General features: G+C 35.5%; 1 protein-coding gene across 1 annotated transcript in view; it reads left to right on the top strand.

Annotated features, from left to right (window-relative positions):
• LOC134745946 (uncharacterized) overlaps positions 1-22,075 on the top strand; it is a 105,382-nt gene that overhangs the window by 70,836 nt on the left and 12,471 nt on the right. The window contains exons 6-7 of the mRNA XM_063680092.1: positions 250-402; positions 862-976. Coding sequence (XP_063536162.1) covers positions 250-402; positions 862-976 — 268 coding nt within the window. The remainder of the gene's footprint in view (positions 1-249; positions 403-861; positions 977-22,075) is intronic.

Here is a 22,075-nt window from a genome sequence, read left to right as displayed (position 1 = left end):
TCAAATTTCTAGTCTTGCCAAGATAACAATCGTACACGACAAACGCCAAATGAATAGAAAAAATATATCGGGATGACAGATGCTACGAAAAGTCACATGACTATTTCCATACACAATTTCAGTTTCAATTGGCATTTTCCATCATCGATTGTCATCTTGGCTAGGTCCCCTGATACTTTAAAACCCAGCATCGAAGCCTAGTTCAGAAGTCGCTTTTCATTTTTGTAATATATTTTTCCTTGTTTTCAGTACACAGGGCAGAACCCGGACGTGGTGTTCGATGACGGACGGGGGTGGTCGCAAACTGCCCCAGCCCAGATTTACCATAAGCAGCTGGCGATAGTGTTCAAGGCTCCCCCCTATCGGGAAGAGCGAGACCCCAGAAGCCCCGACTATCTTCAGGTATCTCTATAAACCTCTCATTGAGATCGGTTCTCCGTTAAGATTTTAAAATTAGGGCACCTCAATGGAATCTGATTCAAAAACCGTTTTAGAAAAAAAAAACGATATTAAATCATTTCAATAAGATAATAAATTATTCGTAACTAATAGGGCCATGCAGAGATTTAGGTTTGCGTCTTTTAAGCTTAGCCAAAAACTATAGTTATGCATCTAGTAATTACTTACATGTACTTACTAGCGAAAACTGCGGGGTTAGTGTGTGTTATCGTTATCGTTTAAAACATACCAGATCTAAGAAACATAAACCATAGATCACAAATTTCTGTCGCTTTTGGTTCCAGTTGGAACTAGTATAATCAGTTGATTTTTATCCTCTTATAGGTACATCAGTATTAAAATAGGTATAAATTCAGGAACTATTCTCTATTTGCAGCGCTGACAAAAGTTGTTATTAATTAGGTGCAGGTGTACCTGCAGCAGTGTAGCGAACGTGGCGTGTTGCGCAGTCAGCCCGCCACCGTGAAGTATATCTTGTCTGAGAAGAACGGCCCGCTTCAGTTTCCTAAACCGACTCGTAAGTATCACCTTGCTTATTCCTTTATGGCTCTGATGCTGCGCTGCCGGCAGGCTTACTAACTAGAAACAATAACGCAGAGGCAGGATCGAGGGCAAATAAGATGTCTATCTTATCTGCCCTCGAAGAAGTCTTTCTTGATTCTCACATTAGCTGCAATCCGGCGGCGCTGCCTTTTACTCTCGTCATCAAATCGTTAGTTCTGGCAACGGCCCAACGGCTGACAGCCATATAGCAGTGGCAGCAGTGGGAAAGTTATCTAATTCACGCAATGGCGCTGGTCACTTTCATGGATAAGGATCATTATATTCCTAAACAATTAAACAATCCATGGACGTCACGGTTGGCAACAGGGATCATGAATTTTATAACATAATCTGACACACATGTTGAATTTAAAGGGGCCCACTGACTATCAGTCCGCCGGACGATATCGGCCTGTCAGTTAGAACAAAAATTTGACAGTTCCAAACAACTGACAGGCCGATATCGTCCGGCGGTCAGTGTGATATATAGACAGTGGGCCCCTTTAGTGGGTAGAAAATAAGCATGTGTCATATAAGAGAAATACTATGGAAATTAAATCATACGTTTAAATTACTAACAAAAACTTTTATAAGAAAAGATAAACCGACTTCAAAAAGGATGAAATAAAATATTATCCCTTTTAGGGTTCCGTGTTTAAGTATATGCGTTACCAACTGATATGTTTAAAGTCGGTGCCAAGCCAAATTTTGAACCATATATTCATAGTGATTTTGGTGCAATTCGATAAGGCTGCGGTATATATAAGTATGTACGTAACGCAGCGTACTACGTAGGCGAACAACACGCGAACGCTAAGCGGCGCGGCACGGCGCCTTAATTAATCCTTTGATACCTATAGAAGTGTCCTACGTGGGCGATCTCTTTGCGAACGCGAACGCCTTGGGTCGGCCGCGCCGCGCCGCGCCGCGTCGCTTCGCTTCGCGTTCGCGAGTGTTCGCCTATGTAAAACGCAGCGTTACACGACGACAATAAAGAACACACCTCAGAACAGAACACACGGTTGAACCTTCTTGGCGCAGTTCGTACCATGTTTGTCGGCACATTAATAAGTAAATCTAATGCGTTTATTTGTCGTCGTATTTTTTAAAGAGCATTTCTTACTAATTCTTGAACAGTCCATAGAACGCAAGTGTGGGATTGGGATTGAGTTATTTTCTGTCGCTTATCCAGAGGACTACATTTCATAATATAAAACAATTCAAGGAACCTTCATGCCAAATTTCAGCTAAAGCGATCCAGTTGTTTAGCCATGAAAAGGTAACAAAGAGGCAGACAAAATTACTTTCACGTTTATTATATTTGTACAGTTGTAATGGGATTTATATACTTACATAAAGCTGATTATTTTTAACTGGTATTGTTACTTGGCACCGACTTCAAACATATCAGTTGGTAACGCATATACTTAAACACGGAACCCTAAAAAGGATAATATTTTATTTCATCCTTTTTGAAGTCGGTTTATCTTTTTTTTATAAAAGTTTTTATTTTTCCATTTTTAGTTTTAAGACATTGTTAAGAGCGTGACGCATGAATGAAAAACATAATCATGTTTAACTCTAAATTCGTAAACTTTATTAAATAATCAGAATTTTCCTCGAGTCTGTCTGGGAAATAATTCCCGTCACTAAAACCATTCTCCGCCCCGCCACTGACCCAATCCCTCAAACCCCCCGATCACTCAACCTCACAGCACATCAACCCCTGATCACTGAACCCCTCGACCTTAAACCACCAACCCTTCAACAGCCATTCCCCGACCCCTAACCCCAGACCCCTTAACTTCTAACCCTACCCCCAATCCCTTAACTCCCAACCCCTCAGTCCCCGACCCATCAACTCACCTCCCCTCAACCCCCAACCTCAAACACCCCAAACACTAATACCCGCTACCTTCACCTCTCACACCTACCCCTCACCTCTCAGTCTCTTTGGTTGTTTCCAACACTACCTACATCAAAAATCATAAAACACATACGAGGGAAGTTCCACATTTCGTCCGTGGTCTTTATCATCATCGTGGCCTTACCACGAGTTTGACTTTGATATATTCGCTATCGTGTGCGTAATTTACTGTTTATGCATCTCGCTCGTACTGGCATATTAGTGTACAAAGTTACGAAGACGCTAGCGAATATGTAGTGTCAAACTCGTGGTTAGGCTACAGTTGCACTACATCAAATTGGTGGTTTTTGGGAGGAAATGCTTGAGTTATTTTAGAAAACACCGAAATCGCCATCTTCTTCTTTGTCGGTCCCTCATTACTGAAGATCGTGACCACTTGGTTTTGCAGCTCCTGTGATTTGTTTCCATCGGTCTCGATCTCCCGTAGCCCTCACCGCTTGATGAAATCACCATAAACGTGCCTATAGAACTTGAGGAGTTCCCTCAATTCCTCACGGATTCCATCATCAGATCAAAACCAAAAATGTTACGAAAACACCTTGGAGGTAACTTCTTTCAAACAGAAAAAGAATTACTCAAATCGGATCATGGGTGCCGGAGTAATCGCTGAAATCATTATCATCAAAACAATCATCATCATCAGATCCACTTAATCAAATTGGTCGTTTTCGAGAGAAAATGCTCAAGTTGCTTAAGAAAACACCCAAAACACCATACATGTGCCTTTAAAAATTGAGGAGTTCCCTCAATTCCTCATGGATCCCATCATCAGAACAGCACCAGATTAATGTGGGACCATGCTCGATTTGCTTAAGAAAACACCCAAATGATCCCATCATGAGAACAGCGCCAGATTAATGTGGGACCACCTTGGAGGTAGTTCCTTTCAAACAAAAAAAGAATTGTTCAAGTCGGACCACGGGTCTCGGAGTAATCGCTGAACATCTTACATTAAGAAAAATCATCATCACTATCATCAAAACAATCATCATCATCAGATCCACTTAATCAAATTGGTCGTTTTCGAGAGAAAATGCTCAAGTTGCTTAAGAAAACACCCAAAACACCATACATGTGCCTTTAAAAATTGAGGAGTTCCCTCAATTCCTCATGGATCCCATCATCAGAACAGCACCAGATTAATGTGGGACCACCTTGGAGGTAGTTCCTTTCAAACAAAAAAAGAATTGTTCAAGTTGGACCACGGGTCTCGGAGTAATCGCTGAACATCCTACATTAAAAAAATCATCATCACTATCATCAAAACAATGATGATGATCATTAGGTCCACTTCATCAAATTGGTCGTTTTCGAGAGAAAATGCTCAAGTTGCTTATGAAAACACCCAAATCACCATACATGTGCCTTTAAAAATTGAGGAGTGCCCTCAATTCCTCAGGGATCCCATCATCAGATCAGAACCAGATTAATACGGGACCAACTTGGAAGTAGCTCCTTTCGAACAAAAAAAGAATTACTCAAATCGGACTACGGGTCTCGGAGTAATCGGTGAACATACATAAAAAAAATAGCCACAACCGAATACAGAACCTCCTCCTTCTATGAAATTGAAGTCGGTTAAAAATTACAGGACCATAAAAATTAAAAATTTGAAGCTTTACGGATGCTAGACCTTGATTCTGTTTTCTGAGTTTTGTATGATTGATGTAAGTAGTCTCATAATTATAGACATTCGATACCTAATAGAGATGTCGGGCCACGCTCAGTTACCCTATATTGTTTAAGTTTAATTTTACCAGTTTGTCGGCATGATTGATTTATATATTGAATTGCAGCTTTATAACACTAACGGTCACGGAGCAAAGCCTCGTGCCGTGGTAATGCGTTTAAGGGCATAGTTCTTTTGTCATTGTACTCTGATTAGAAAAAAGTAGTAGAATATTTTTTTAAGTCATAAAAATAAATTGTATGGAGGATTGACCTATTTGAACGACCTGCATTATACAAAAAAAATAGCGTCAAGAATTTTTCTACTACTTCTCCTAATCAGAATACGATATCCATTACTATTTTTGTTATACTTTGTACATTTATGGTGACCTCTGGCTATTTTCTCCGAAACTACTGGATCAATGAGGGCTATCGTTTTTTTGCTCACCAGTTGGAGCCTCTGTTGATGGTGGTCCAAAAGACTAAAGAACAGCTGTCAGTCATTGAAGTGACAAGTGACATTTGACATTTCGAACTATGGAAAATACCACCATCTACACTAGCGCCCCTAGCGGCGAATTCATACGCGTTAGCCCTCATTAAGTTGAAATTTGGTATACATATGTAACTTTGTGACCCAAAGACGGACGTGTAACATAAATAGACCGATAGTGGGACCATATTTTTGACCTTAAAGTTATGATAATTCTAAAGAAGGAAAAGTGATGCTTATATGGCAGGGGACATGTTTTTAAGCATATTTGTAATTTAAGACGAAAAGTTAGAACGAGCGTTAGGTATAAATTAGGTATTTATATATTTTGATTGATGCTTTTTGAATATTGAATTAAAGTGCAAAGTTTAAGCTTCATCGTTTAAATTATGTATGACTCTTTAAACTGTTACATTTTTAGAAAAAAAAATTAACGTGCTTCTTTGTCAAACTAAAATTAGCTTATTATTTTGTCGATATTGAATTAAAGTTTTAAAAATCCACAATAATATCTCTAAATTCTTAAGTTAATAGACAAAGCCGAAAAATTAGAAAAATAGGATTGCTGCTTAAATTTTAATATGCGTTTTTTGTCCTGTAAGGTCCAATATTGAATTAAAGTCTATAAAGATAAGTTTCATACTATAAAATAATATATGCAACCATATTATGAAAAGTAAGAAATTTCTGTGTGTAGCTTCCATTGTTATAGCCAAATCTATTTAAAAAGGCGCGAAATTCATACATACGCCGCGCTGGTCCGTCAAGGTGCCGGCGCGGCACGCGGGAGCCTATCGTAGCATTCGTATCTATCTATACCTATAGGTACCTCGCCCGGTCGCCCCACCCCCCGCTCAGCTTCGTAAGCGCTGCTTGACTTTTCTTGTCATTCATTAGTTTGTTTACCGTGCACATAAATTAGATGCCGATATTACGTGAAATTAATGTAATTATGACTTCAAAATGAGTACAAAATGTTTGTTATGTGGACTGATTATTTGTAGTTACTTAGTGGTCCGAGAGCTGGTAGACATTTTGGAGTAGGTCCTTGAGGCAAGCTGAAAATTTGCCTGATACTTCTCCTATCATACCCTAACTCAGCACTGGAGGTCTGGCTGCAGGGTAGCGGGGCTAAATCAACCCTTATATTTTTTCAGATTTTTTAGGGCTCCAAAAAAGTTCGTGAGGCAATCTGTAATTTTTACAGGTTTAAGTTAAGTATCTAAATAGTCACAAAAAAATAAGCCTGAACATTTGGTCGGGTCTTTGACCTTGCCAGAAGATCTAAAAAGTAACGTATGGCACTTACTCGTACGTAAAATTAAGTTTGTCTACTATAGTAATTGTATGCATTACAAAGTTATTTTTGTAGTACAGTAAATTAAAGACTACTAGGTAGGATGTACAGTCAGCAATACTATTCGCTTAGCACCGTTGCATACAAACTTCTTTACAGGGTTGGTATCTTTTCTCTGCAGCTGACTGTACAATGTGATTGTAACTATGACGATGGTGTATATTTATGATGTATGTTATTTATTGTGTTTTTTGTATGTTACTTAAGGGCTTCTGTTAAGGGAACGAAAATTTGATTATTTTTGCGCTACAACGCACGGTTTAGGAGATACAGCCCTGTAAATATTTTTTTCTGTTTTTTTTTTCTATTTGTTTTTTTTTAATGTTTATTAAGGGTCCACTGCAGGCGAACGAAAATTTTTATTATTTTGCGCTACGGCACACGGTTTAGGAGATACAGAATTATAAAGGTTTTTTTGTGTTTTTTTTTTAAATATATTAATTAAGGGTTTCTTAGTGGAACGAAAATTTGATTATTTTTGCGCTCCGTCGCACGGTTTAGGAGATACAGCCCTCTAAAAAAATTTTTTTTTTCTTTTCTTTTTAAATGTTAATTAAGTTGAACGAAAATTTTATTATTTTACGCTACGATGCTATTATTAAATTATGTTAGATTTTGAAATTTTTATATTAAATATATCTACTTATATATAAAGTTGAAGTTTGGTTATTGAATTTTATATTATATAAATATACAAAAAAAGAAATATAGGGCTGTATCTCCTAACCCGTCCGTCGTAGCGCAACAATAATAAAATTTTCGTTCCCCTTTAAAAACACTTTTAATATACAAAAAACACAATGAAACACAATAAGAAAAAAAAAACTACACGGCTGTATCTCTTAAGCCGAGCGTCGTAATATTAAAAAAAAAAAAAAATACCAAAAAAATCTTTATAAGGCTGTATCTCTGAACCGTGGGTCGTAGAGTAAAATAATAAAATTTTCGTTCAACTTAATTAACATTTAAAAAGAAAAAAAAAAAAAAAACAGAAAAAATTTTTTTTGAGGTGCGTCGGAGCGAAGAGCAAAAATAATTAAATTTTCGTTCCACTTTAAGAAACCCTTATTAATATTTAAAAGATACAACCCTATAAAGAGGTTTTAATTTTTTGTTTTCTTTTTTGTTTTTCATTGTATTTTTTGAATGTTACTTACGGGTTTCTCAAACGAGAACGAAAATTAGATTATTTTTGCGCTTCAACGCACGGTTTAGGAGAGACAGCCCTGTAAAGATATTTTTCTGTTTTTTTTTGTTTGTTTTTTTATGTTAACTAAGGGTCCACTGCAATGGAACGAAAATTTTATTATTTTACGCTACGATGCACGGTTTAGGAGATACAGCCTTATAAAGTTTTTTTTTTTAAATAGAAATTAAGGGTTTCTTAAAGTGGAATGAAATTTTGATTATTTTTGCGCTACGTCGCACGGTTTAGGAGTTACAGCCGTGTAAATATTTTTTTCGTTTTTTTTTTGTTTTTCCTCATATTAAAAAAGGGTTTCTTAGAGGCAAAGAGGATATAATAAGATAGAGTGGTACTATTATATTTATCATATTGATATATATCATAGTAAATTTTGTAACCGCTTTAAATTCACTGCCATCTATCGACATACTTTAAAACTAAAAATAAAGATTTATAAAAATAAGTTAAAATGTATTTAAATATGGATAAATGATTTTTTTATTTGCATTAATTATTTTTATATGATTTTGACCCATGTTCTTTCACTGATATGCGTTAAAATTATAAATAACAAACGAAACCGTCAACGCCATCTATACGAGAGTAAGCCAAAACTAGTGGCGCCCTCTGATCGAGAATCAAATTTTCGTGATTTTCGAGGCACGTTTTTTCCTTAGACTGTATCCATCTATTACGGAGTTATATCTATCTTTGTTAGAGGGGAACGAACATTTTACTTTTTTTGCGCTCCGAGGCACGGTTTAGGAGATACAGCCCTATAAAAAGATTGTTTTCTTTGTTTTTTTCTTTTATGTTTTCATTGTGTTTTTTGTATGTTACTTAGGGGCTTCTGATAGGGGAACGAAAATTTGATTATTTTTGCGCTATAACGAACGGTTTAGGAGATACAGCCCTGTAAATATTTTTTCTGTTTTTTTTTCTTTGTTTTTTTTTAAATGTTTATTAAGGGTCCACTGCAGGCGGACGAAAATGTAATTATTTTGCGCTACGGCGCACGGTTTAGGAGATAAGGCCTTATACGGATTTTTTGTGTTTTTTATACCTATATTAATTAAGGGTTTCTTAAAGTAGAACGAAAATTTGATTATTTTTGCGCTCCGTCGCACGATTTAGGAGATTCAACCCTATAAAGATTTTTTCTTTGTTTTTCATTGTGTTTTTTGTATGTTAATTAGAGGTTTCTCAAAGGGGAACAAAAACTAGATTATTTTTGCTCTACAACGCACGGTTTAGGAGATACAGCCCTCTAAAGATTTTTTTTTCCTTTTTTTCTTTTTTTTTAATGTTAATTAAGGGTCCACTGCAGTTGAACGAAAATTTTATTATTTTGCGCTACGACGCACGGTTCAGGAGATACAGCCTTATAAAGATTTTTTCGTTTTTTTTTTGTTTTTTTTTTTTTTAAATATTAATTGAGGGTTTCTTAAAGTGGATCGAAAATTTGATGATTGTTTTTGTGCTACGACGCGCGGTTTAGGAGATACAGCCGTGTAAAGATTTTTTTTCTTTTTGTGTTTCATTGTACGACCGGTCTGGCCTAGTGGGTGACCCTGCCTGTGAAGCCGATGGTCCTGGGTTCGAATTCCGGTAAGGGCATTTATTTGTGTGATGAACACAGATATTTGTTCCTGAGTCATGGGTGTTTTCTATGTATTTGTATATGATATATATCGTTGTCTGAGTACCCATAACACAAGCCTTCTTGAGCTCACTGTGGGACTGTCAATCTGTGTAAGAATGTCCTATAATATTTATTTATTTATTTATTGTGTTTTTTGTATATTGAAAGAGGGGAACGAAATTTTTTTTATTTTTGCGTTGCGACGGACGGTTTAGGAGATATCGCAGCCCTATATATATATTTTTGTTTATTGTTGTTTTTCTTTTTGTATGTTATATAATATAAAATTCCATAACCAAAATTCAAATTTTTATATAAGTAGATATACTCAATATAAAAATTTCAAAATCGAACATAACTTTTAATAGAAATGTCCTCATACATCATAAATATACACCATCCTCATAGTTACAATCACATTGTACAGTTAGCTGCAGAGAAAAGATACCACCCCTGTATAGGTTTGTATGCAAAGGTGCTAAGCGAATAGTATTGCTGACTGTACATCCTACCTAGGGGTCTTTAATTTACTACAAAAATAACTTTGTAATGCATACACTTTATTTAGTAGACAAACATTATTTTGCGTGCAAAAATAACTGCGATGCATACGCTTTGTATAGTAGAGAAACTTAATTTTGTGTGCAAAGATAACTTTGTAATGCATACAATTTGTATAGTAAACAAACTTAATTTTGCGTGCAAGTAAGTGCCATACTTTTTAGATCGCCTGGCAAGGTTAAAGACACGATACGACCAAATGTTCTGGTTTATTATTTTTATGACTATTTAGATACTTAATTTTAACCTGTTAAAAATACAGATTGCTTTTAGAACATTTTTTTGAAATTTGTGAAATATTATTTTGCACGCGTCTAGCAAGGTTATAGACCAGCGGTAGAACAAAAATGGGTTTAGATAATATTAAAGTTTTTTCTTTTTCGATATGTCATTGTTAGCATGTTAAATAAGACTTTCGTAAAAAGTTAGAAATTTTTAGGGTGAGCGTTCGGATATATTGAAATATTTTAATTTCTGCTAATAACTTTGTAAATATAGAATTAAAGTTACAAAAAACTTTAACATATTCAATACCACTTTAATTTATACACAATATTCGGTTTTTAGAAATCTGGAACATGTGCTTTCTGGTGAACTTAAAAACATGAATTATTTTGTAAATAAATAATTAGAGTAGCTGATATTGCAAAATTACGATATTATGGATCAGCTTATTATACTTGTAAAAAATTAGAAATGTAGACAATGTGCTTCTCTAGATATTGATTTCTGGTTAAGCAGTATAGCCAATATTGAATTAAAGTTTGTAGAGTTAATATTAAACGGTCATGACAATGATCTTAGTTCCCACACAAAAGATTAGAAATATAAAAATTGTGCGTCACTAAATACTGATACGTATGCATTCCGTGCTTATATTTACGTTACATTTCAAACGCGCGGCATGTTCGCGCGCGCCGCGCTGTGCGCCGCCGAGGCAGCGATCAAACGGTATTGATATATAGGTAGATCAACGGTATATAGATCAACGGGCTAGCGGGTAACCTAACCTTGCTAGACGCGTGCAAAATAATATTTCACAAAATTCAAAAAATGTTCTAAAAGCAATCTGTATTTTTAACAGGTTAAAATTAAGTATCTAAATAGTCATAAAAATAATAAACCAGAACATTTGGTCGTGTCGTGTCTTTAACCTTGCCAGGCGATCTAAAAAGTATGGCACTTACTTGCACGCAAAATTAAGTTTGTTTACTATACAAATTGTATGCATTACAAAGTTATCTTTGCACACAAAATTAAGTTTCTCTACTATACAAAGCGTATGCATCGCAGTTATTTTTGCACGCAAAATTATGTTTGTCTACTAAACAAAGTGTATGCATTACAAAGTTATTTTTGTAGTAAATTAAAGACCACTAGGTAGGATGTACAGTCAGCAATACTATTCGCTTAGCACCTTTGCATACAAACCTATACAGGGGTGGTCTCTTTTCTCTGCAGCTAACTGTACAATGTGATTGTAACTATGAGGATGGTGTATATTTATGATGTATGAGGACATTTCTATTAAAAGTTATGTTAGATTTTAAATTTTTATATTGAGTATATCTACTTATATAAAAATTTGAATTTTGGTTATGGAATTTTATATTATATAACATACAAAAAAAAACAACAATAAACAAAAAAATATATATAGGGCTGTATCTCCTAAACCGTCCGTCGCAGCGCAAAAATAAAAAAAATTTCGTTCCCCTCTTTCAATATACAAAAAACACAATAAATAAATAAATAAATATTATAGGACATTCTTACACAGATTGACAGTCCCACAGTAAGCTCAAGAAGGCTTGTGTTATGGGTACTCAGACAACGATATATATAATATACAAATACATAGAAAACACCCATGACTCAGGAACAAATATCTGTGTTCATCACACAAATAAATGCCCTTACCGGAATTCGAACCCAGGACCATCGGCTTCACAGGCAGGGTCACCCACTAGGCCAGACCGGTCGTACAATGACACACAAAAAAAAAAATCTTTACACGGCTGTATCTTCTAAACCGCGCGTCGTAGCACAAAAACAATCATCAAATTTTCGATCCACTTTAAGAAACCCTCAATTAATATTTAAAAAAAAAAAAACAAAAAAGAAACGAAAAAATCTTTATAAGGCTGTATCTCCTGAACCGTGCGTCGTAGCGCAAAAATAATCTAGTTTTCGTTCCCCTTTGAGAAACCTCTAATTAACATACAAAAAACACAATGCAAAACAAAGAAAAAATCTTTATAGGGTTGAATCTCCTAAATCGTGCGACGGAGCGCAAAAATAATCAAATTTTCGTTCCACTTTAAGAAACCCTTAATTAATATAGGTATAAAAAACCACAAAAAATCCGTATAAGGCTTAATCTCCTAAACCGTGCGCCGTAGCGCAAAATAATAACATTTTCGTCCGCCTGCAGTGGACCCTTAATAAACATTTAAAAAAAAATCAAAGAAAAAAAAACAGAAAAAATATTTACAGGGCTGTATCTCCTAAACCGTTCGTTATAGCGCAAAAATAATCAAATTTTCGTTCCCCTATCAGAAGCCCCTAAGTAACATACAAAAATCACAATGAAAACATAAAAGAAAAAAACAAAGAAAACAATCTTTGGCTGTATCTCCTAAACCGTGCGTCGGAGCGCAAAAAAAGTAAAATGTTCGTTCCCCTCTAACAAAGATAGATATAACTCCGTAATAGATGGATACAGTCTAAGGAAAAAACGTGCCTCGAAAATCACGAAAATTTTATTCTCGATCAGAGGGCGCCACTAGTTTTGGGGTACTCTCGTATAGATGGCGTTGACGGTTTCGTTTGTTATTTATAATTTTAACGCATATCAGTGAAAGAACATGGGTCAAAATCATATAAAAATAATTAATGTAAAAAAAAAATCATTTATCCATATTTAAATACATTTTAACGTATTTTTATAAATCTTCATTTTTAGTTTTAAAGTATGTCGATAGATGGCAGTGAATTTAAAGCGGTTACAAAATTTACTATGACAGTACCACTCTATCTTATTATATCCTCTTTGCCTCTAAGAAACCCTTTTTTAATATGAGAAAAAACAAAAAAAAACGAAAAAAATATTTACACGGCTGTAACTCCTAAACCGTGCGTCGTAGCGCAAAAATAATCAAAATTTCATTCCACTTTAAGAAACCCTTAATTTATATTTAAAAAAAATCTTTATAAGGCTGTATCTCCTAAACCGTGCATCGTAGCGCAAAATAATAAAATTTTTGTTCCATTGCAGTGGACCCTTAGTTAATATTAAAAAAAAAAACAAAAAAAAAACAGAAAAATATCTTTACAGGGCTGTCTCTCCTAAACCGTGCGTTGAGGCGCAAAAATAATTTAATTTTCGTTCTCGTTTGAGAAACCCGTAAGTAACATTCAAAAAATACAATGAAAAACAAAAAAGAAAACAAAAAATTAAAACATCTTTATAGTGTGTTTTTCAATACAGCTGCGAAAAAATAAGAAAAACAACAAGTAAGGAATTCGAAACTTTTATATTATTAATTCTGTGACATAATTGACATTATGAAGAGGTGTTTTTTTAGCTGGGTGTTATTATTATCGAACCCACTTCAATGAAAGATTTTTTTTAAATGCATGTTCTATAAGACAATTGTACATATAAAACATTGTACTATTATTACCCAAATATCGTTAATTACGATTATTTGTGTATCGTACATTTATAAAAACAATATCGAATGTTGCCTTTGGAAATTTAAAGCAGAAATAAAAAACGCCTCTCCTTTGACAGGCGTTCCGTTCTATTCAGACAACTTATTAAAAACGGTTTTTCAATATTCAATATATAAAAAAATAGACGTGTTATAATGATGAAGAGGTAAGTAATAAAATATAAAATATTTATATTTTTCGTATTCTTACTTTAACAGTAGGTTTTTATGTTGATTACTGAGTATTGAGTATTGAAATAATCGTTAATAACGATATTTAGGTAATAATAGTACAATGTTTTATATTTGTAAAACAATACAATGTGTATAATGTTGTATGAAGTGGGTTCAATAATAATAACAAAATCCATTCTAGTCGAATAAAAGCTATAAAAACACCTCTTCATAATGTCAATGTCAATAATTAGAGTTTTGAATGATTCACGGTGGTTTTGAAATATCGGGAGCTTACAAATAATACAAAAGGTAATCACGGTCTATATCCCGGTCAATATAAGTCTAATGTCAATAATGTCACAGAATTAATAATATAAAAGTTTCGAATTCCTTACTTGTTGTTTTTCTTATTTTTTCGCAACGGTATTAAAAAACGTCGTTCGATACACGTGCGGAAATGTCATTCTTCGAAAGTATGTAAAGTATGACATACTTTCCGCACTAGCATCGAAATGTACTATTTCTGTTTTTTTTTCTTTTTTTTTTAATGTTAACTAAGGGTCCACTGCAATGGAACGAAAATTTGATTATTTTTGCGCTCCGTCGCACGGTTTAGGAGATACAACCCTATAAAGATTTTTTTCTTTGTTTTTCTTTTTAGTTTTTCATTGTGTTTTCTGTATGTTACTTAGGGGTACAAAGGGGAACGAAAATTAGATTATTTTTGCGCTACAACGCACGGTTTAGGAGATACAGCCCTCTAAAAAAAAATTTCTGTTTTTTTTTTTCTTTTTAAATGTTAATTAAGTTGAACGAAAATTTTATTATTTTACTCTACGACCCACGGTTCAGAGATACAGCCTTATAAATATTTTTTTTGGTATTTTTTTTTAATATTACGACGCTCGGCTTAGGAGATACAGCCGTGTAGAGTTTTTTTTTTCTTATTGTGTTTCATTGTGTTTTTTGTATATTTAAAGTGTTTTTAAAGGGGAACGAAAATTTTATTATTTTTGCGCTACGACGGACGGGTTAGGAGATACAGCCCTATATTTCTTTTTTTGTATATTTATTTAATATAAAATTCAATAACCAAACTTCAACTTTATATATAAGTAGATATATTTAATATAAAAATTTCAAAATCTAACATAATTTAATAATAGCGTCGTAGCGTAAAATAATAAAATTTTCGTTCAACTTAATTAACATTTAAAAAGAAAAGGAAAAAAAAACAATTTTTTTTTTAGAGGGCTGGTATCTCCTAAACCGTGCGACGGAGCGCAAAGATAATCAAATTTTCGTTCCACTAAGAAACCCTTAATTAATATATTAAAAAAAAAACACAAAAAACCTTTATAATTCTGTATCTCCTAAACCGTGTGCCGTAGCGCAAAATAATAAACATTTTCGTTCGCCTGCAGTGGACCCTTAATAAACATTAAAAAAAAACAAATAGAAAAAAAAAACAGAAAAAAATATTTACAGGGCTTAAATAATCAAATTTTCGTTCCCTTAACAGAAGCCCTTAAGTAACATACAAAAAACACAATAAATAACATACATCATAAATATACACCATCGTCATAGTTACAATCACATTGTACAGTCAGCTGCAGAGAAAAGATACCACCCCTGTAAAGAAGTTTGTATGCAACGGTGCTAAGCGAATAGTATTGCTGACTGTACATCCTACCTAGTAGTCTTTAATTTACTGTACTACAAAAATAACTTTGTAATGCATACAATTACTATAGTAGACAAACTTAATTTTACGTACGAGTAAGTGCCCTACGTTACTTTTTAGATCTTCTGGCAAGGTCAAAGACCCGACCAAATGTTCAGGCTTATTTTTTTGTGACTATTTAGATACTTAACTTCAACCTGTAAAAATTACAGATTGCCTCACGAACTTTTTTGGAGCCCTAAAAAATCTCTAAAAATATAAGGGTTGATTTAGCCCCGCTACCCTGCAGCCAGACCTCCAGTGCTGAGTTAGGGTATGATAGGAGAAGTATCAGGCAAATTTTCAGCTTGCCTCAAGGACCTACTCCAAAATGTCTACCAGCTCTCGGACCACTAAGTAACTACAAATAATCAGCCCACATAACAAACATTTTGTACTCATTTTGAAGTCATAATTACATTAATTTCACGTAATATCGGCATCTAATTTATGTGCACGGTAAACAAACTAATGAATGACAAGAAAAGTCAAGCAGCGCTTACGAAGCTGAGCGGGGGGTGGGGCGACCGGGCGAGGTACCTATAGGTATAGATAGATACGAATGCTACGATAGGCTCCCGCGTGCCGCGCCGGCACCTTGACGGACCAGCGCGGCGTATGTATGAATTTCGCGCCTTTTTAAATAGATTTGGCTATAACAATGGAAGCTACACACAGAAATTTCTTACTTTTCATAATATGGTTGCATATATTATTTTATAGTATGAAACTTATCTTTATAGACTTTAATTCAATATTGGACCTTACAGGACAAAAAACGCATATTAAAATTTAAGCAGCAATCCTATTTTTCTAATTTTTCGGCTTTGTCTATTAACTTAAGAATTTAGAGATATTATTGTGGATTTTTAAAACTTTAATTCAATATCGACAAAATAATAAGCTAATTTTAGTTTGACAAAGAAGCACGTTAAATTTTTTTCTAAAAATGTAACAGTTTAAAGAGTCATACATAATTTAAACGATGAAGCTTAAACTTTGCACTTTAATTCAATATTCAAAAAGCATCAATCAAAATATATAAATACCTAATTTATACCTAACGCTCGTTCTAACTTTTCGTCTTAAAATACAAATATACTTAAAAACATGTCCCCTGCCATATAAGCATCACTTTTCCTTCTTTAGAATTATCATAACTTTAAGGTCAAAAATATGGTCCCACTATCGGTCTATTAGGTTACCCGCTAGCCCGTTGATCAATATACCGTTGATCTACCTATATATCAATACCGTTTGATCGCTGCCTCGGCGGCGCACAGCGCGGCGCGCGCAACCATGCCGCGCGTTTGGAATGTAACGTAAATATAAGCACGGAATGCATACGTATCAGTATTTAGTGACGCACAAATTTTATATTTCTAATCTTTTGTGTGGGAACTAAGATCATTGTCATGACCGTTTGATATTAACTCTACAAACTTTAATTCAATATTGGCTATACTGCTTAACCAGAAATCAATATCTAGAGAAGCACATTGTCTACATTTCTAATTTTTTACAAGTATAATAAGCTGATCCATAATATCGTAATTTTGCAATATCAGCTACTCTAATTATTTATTTACAACATAATTCATGTTTTTAAGTTCACCAGAAAGCACATGTTCCAGATTTCTAAAAACCGAATATTGTGTATAATTTAAAGTGGTATTGAATATGTTAAAGTTTTTTGTAACTTTAATTCTATATTTACAAAGTTATTAGCAGAAATTAAAATATTTCAATATATCCGAACGCTCACCCTAAAAATTTCTAACTTTTTACGAAAGTCTTATTTAACATGCTAACAATGACATATCGAAAAAGAAAAAACTTTAATATTATCAAAACCCATATTTGTTCCACCGCTGGTCTAAAACAAATGAATTTTAAACATGGGGGCCACTTTTCGGGGGTAAATGAGAAAATTAAAAAATAAAGTTTTTCAAACCATATCGTGTTATATATCAGATGAAAGAGCTCATTGTGAGAATCTTAAATATATTTTCTTTATAATTTTAGGATAAACAATTTAGAGGTTATTCAAGAAAATAGGCAAAAAATTACCATTCCCCCTTTATCTCCGAAACTACTGGGTCTAAAATTTTGAAAAAAATACACAAAATAGATCTTTACCTATACATTACAGGAAAACCTATTAAAAATTGCAGTCAAGCGTGAGTCGGACTTAATTACTTAGTTTTTGATCCGACCCCTACGGGTTTTTTACTCACGTTTCACATAAAAAATACATTGTCTAAATTGTGTAATGTACGGAACCCTTGGAACGCGAGTCCGACTCGCACTTGGCCGGTTTTTTTTAAGTAGGTATCAATCGGGTCAGTGTAACTTAAGAGCCAACAGGAGCTGAGCGAATTCTCAATTTTGAGATTTCAAACTGATTATCTCTGTCGCGCTGACGGGGGCGGCGCCGCCATATCCCCGTGTGTGTGGTGCACGCACACAGACGCGCACGTCATTTGCGCTCACGGACCTTATGCCTGCAAGTCGCGTCGCGGTCGCGGCCCGCTATATAGGCATATCATAGGCTATAGCTAGTTCTTACAAACTTTTTCTGTTAGCTTAGCTCGCTACCACCACTGAGCGTTTACTTATTTCCTGTTATTGTGATTTAACTTCTTGATTTTAGGTAGCTGAATTCAATATCCTTCTACAACCTGCAATCCAAATAACATTTTGACTTTTACAGGAGAGTAAAAAAACAATCATTTCTTTTCTCGTTTCCGTGCGGAAAGTATCAACTTTCGACACGCTGTGCTATTAGTACCTACATTGTGCAACGAGGGGGGTAAGTGAGATTTTGTAAAGGAGGAGTTTACAATATTCTTACCCCCGGAGTTACACAATGGTTTTCGTTACACTTGTGATGAAAAACTAAATTTTCAGGGAAATAATTATAAAATACGGTGACATTTCAAATATTCGTCCGCCATATTGTCATTTCTTGACAGGTTAGGCATCTAAGGCACAGACCTTCGGCATTCAGCCACGATTGAAAATTTTGTGTAAAAACGGCTATTAAATTAATCCAATTAAATATTATAAACAAAAATACTAAATTATACTTTAAACAAAGTATTTTACTTATAACTTACTTGGTTCGTACTTCGTATGAATTAGTGACATATCTAATTAAAAAAAGAAAGCTATAACTCCCGCGGGAACAATATAGGCCTTTTGTTTTCCCTTCAGTACACCTGCATGAAATAAGATTTTTTCGAGCAAGTGTGATGAAAAACAAATTTGTCGCTCTCCGGCTTCGTTGATTAGAAAAAAAGAAAGCCTCAGGTTAGATAAAATTATCATAACAAAGAAACATGTGACATGAGATATTTCTTACGTTGATGTAATTATACAGTTTTATTAATGGTCCGTTTTTTATTTATGAGTCAGATTTTAATTAAAATAGGTATGTTTGAAGAGCTCCTAATCCTGGTCGGAATGAATAAGAAACCCCAATTTGGGACAATAGTCTAGTCTACAAAACGTTCAAGGTGGTTAAAAATATAGTGTAAGCTGTTCGCATTAAAAAACCGCAAATCGATGTACAGGTTAGCCGTTTGGTACACGTATACTAGAGGTCAAAACAAAATTATCGACCCGCAGTTCCTAAAAAAAAATCCCTTGGGAGGGGAGTGCTGAAACTTTTTTTTGTATAAAAAATCTTTTTTTTTGTATAAAAAACTTTTTTTTTTAAACCTATCGTATTCTTCTCTTATCTATCATACGAAAGGGCTTTTTGAAGCGATTCTGAAAATATATCACATCATTACATTTTAGCCATTTTTCTTAAATTGAAACAAAAAGAATTTTCAAAACATACCAAGTTTGGGCTCCTCCATATACGATATGGCTGATTTTTTTTGTACAATATACCAAAAATGATACGTGATTTCCTCATATTTAACCCAAAAAAAGGAATTTTAAAAATAATTTTATTTAGTTTTTTTTTAAATACAAAGTGACACAGTTAGGTTTAAAGATCTTTATTTTCTCATAAGAATACATAATATTCACTTACACGAGAATTAATTGTTTTTTCACGCAAAATACATTTTATCGGTGAGCGCACACTTATGTTTTTTTCCATACAAAAAAAAAATGTTGTAGCACACCCTTCCTAAGGGATTTTTTTAGGAACTGCGGGTCAAAAATTTTGTTTTGACCTCAGTATGCGTGTGCCAAACGGCTAACTTGTACATCCATTTGCGGTTTTTCTTTGAAATTGGGCTTGTACGGCTGCCACTAATAGAGATACTAACTCCTAAAAATACGTATGATACCTCATTAGATTCGGAATGATGTCTAGAAAAATGTATTCGAAGCATTCCCACATAAAAAAAGTTCAAAAGCTATTAACAAAAAACGCAAACGTACCATTACGCAAAAAACAGCAAAAAAATCACGTTTGTTGTTTGGGGAGCCCCACTTAAATATTTATTTTATTCTGTTTTTAGTATTTCTTGTTATAGCGGCAACAGAAATACATCATCTGTAAAAAATTGCAACTGTCTAGCTATCACGGTTCATGAGATACAGCCTGGTGACAGACTGACAGATAGATTGACAGACAGACAGATATTATTTTAAAGGTATTAAATATTCTTATAAAAATTAGAAAAAAATATGGTGCATTTAAAACATATCATGGAATATACTACGGTTATAAGTTGATAGTATTGTATTGTATTGTAGTTCGGGCGATTTTCCGCAACTCGACGACTGGCGCCTATTTTGCGTGACATGGGGGTGGGCTAGTCCTGCCAGCCCAGCTCCTCGAGGAAACCTATCAAACCTTTGATGTTGAGTAGGACCTCGGGGAGGTCTCTCGGGGATCCGAGATGTTTTGCCCTGTATGGGGCCACTCCGCTGCACTCCAGCACCACGTGAGAGGCTGTTTCTTCTGTCTCCATGCATCCTCTGCATAGGGGACTGTCTGTGACACCTGTTATAAAAAGATGTTTGTTAAATAGTCCATGACCTGTTATGACACTGGTCACCATGCTCAGTCGGGTCTTTCCTAATTGAAGGAGCACCCTTGTGAGCTTTCCGCTGATGCCAGGCATGGCTTGTTTGGCCTGTCTGCATCCAGTCTGGTTTAGCCAATGTTCTGTGTGTAGTTTCCCTGTACGTGCCAGCAGCATTGAGCGTACCTTGCTAAACGGTATCGGGAGGATCGGTTCTGGGCCAATCGCTCCCGCACTCGATCCTTGCCTGGCAAGCTCGTCCGCAGCATCGTTACCCCGGGATCCGCTGTGTCCTTTGATCCATTGTAGGGTGATCTTATTGTTATGACATACCTCCATTAGTCGTTCGTGGCATTCGTGTATAAGTTTGGATGTGACTATATGGCTTTTTAGAGCCATCAAGACTGCTCTACTGTCGGAGAGTATGCGGATGGAGGATCCTACTACCTTCCTTGCAGTGATGGCAGCCGCCGCGTTTATGATGCCCATGCACTCAGCCTGGAATACCGAGTTATGGGCTCCTAGCGGAGTGGTAATTGACATGTTCAGGTCTTCTGAGAAGGTTCCAGAGCCCGATCCGCTGTCTGTTTTGGACCCATCAGTGAAGATTCTGAGCTCCCGAGGATTGAGTCCTTCGTAATTGTCGTCCTCGTATAACTGTATTTTGTACCTTTTGTCGAAGATAGCTTGTTTATGAATCCGATCCGTGCCCGAATTGAGCACTGGAAATTCGTCATATACCTTAGCCAGGCAAGTTGTGTGAAGAGCTCCTATGATGTTGGACCATATATTAAGGGCTCGCAGCCTTACCGCTGAGAGACTGGCCTCTTGTTGTATGTGTAGGTGCAGCGGTGGAAGGCTTAACATGACCTCCATGGCTGCAGTCGGTGTGGACCTCGTACAGCCAGTGGTGGCCGCGCATGCGAGCCTTTGGAGTCTTTGTAGCTTGTCTCGTACGTTGCCTAGGTTTGTTCTTGGCCACCAAACCAGAGCACCGTAACAGAGTAAGGGGCGGATTATTGTCTTATAGAGCCAGAGAGTAATTTTTGGGTTGAGTCCCCACCTCTTACCAATCATCCTTCTGCATTGCCAGAAGACAACTCCCGCCTTGTCTATACGTTTGTTGATGTGATTGTTCCAGTTGAGTTTACTGTCGAGAGTTAGCCCTAAGTACTTAACTTCATCGGTCAGCTGTAGCTCGGTTTGGAAAAGTGTTGGTCTGGTAAAGTTGCCAAGCGCTCTTTTATTGGTGAACATTACCATTTCTGTTTTGGTGGGGTTGACTGATAGGTCGAATTCTCTACACCAGCGTTCTACAATCCGAAGAGCAGCCTGGGTGAGATCGCAGACTGTACTGGCAAATTTACCTGATATTAATATTGCCAGATCATCAGCGTAGCCTATTGTGTAGAAGTGTTCCTCGTTCAGTTTGGTTATAAGGTTGTTGACTACTAGGTTCCACAGCAGAGGTGACAGGACTCCCCCTTGAGGGCATCCTCGCACCGCCGCCACGGCCTGCGGTTCACCTGCATACCTTATAGTTCTTTTGTTTAGCATGTTCATAATCCACTTTGTTAGTCCGGGTTCCGCGCCGTGGCTATCCAAGGCATTCCCTATGCTGGTAAA

The sequence above is a fragment of the Cydia strobilella genome, chromosome 1, assembly GCF_947568885.1.
Source record: "Cydia strobilella chromosome 1, ilCydStro3.1, whole genome shotgun sequence".
NCBI classification, from domain to species: Eukaryota; Metazoa; Arthropoda; class Insecta; order Lepidoptera; family Tortricidae; genus Cydia; species Cydia strobilella.
This window is presented reverse-complemented; position numbering and strand designations above follow the sequence as displayed.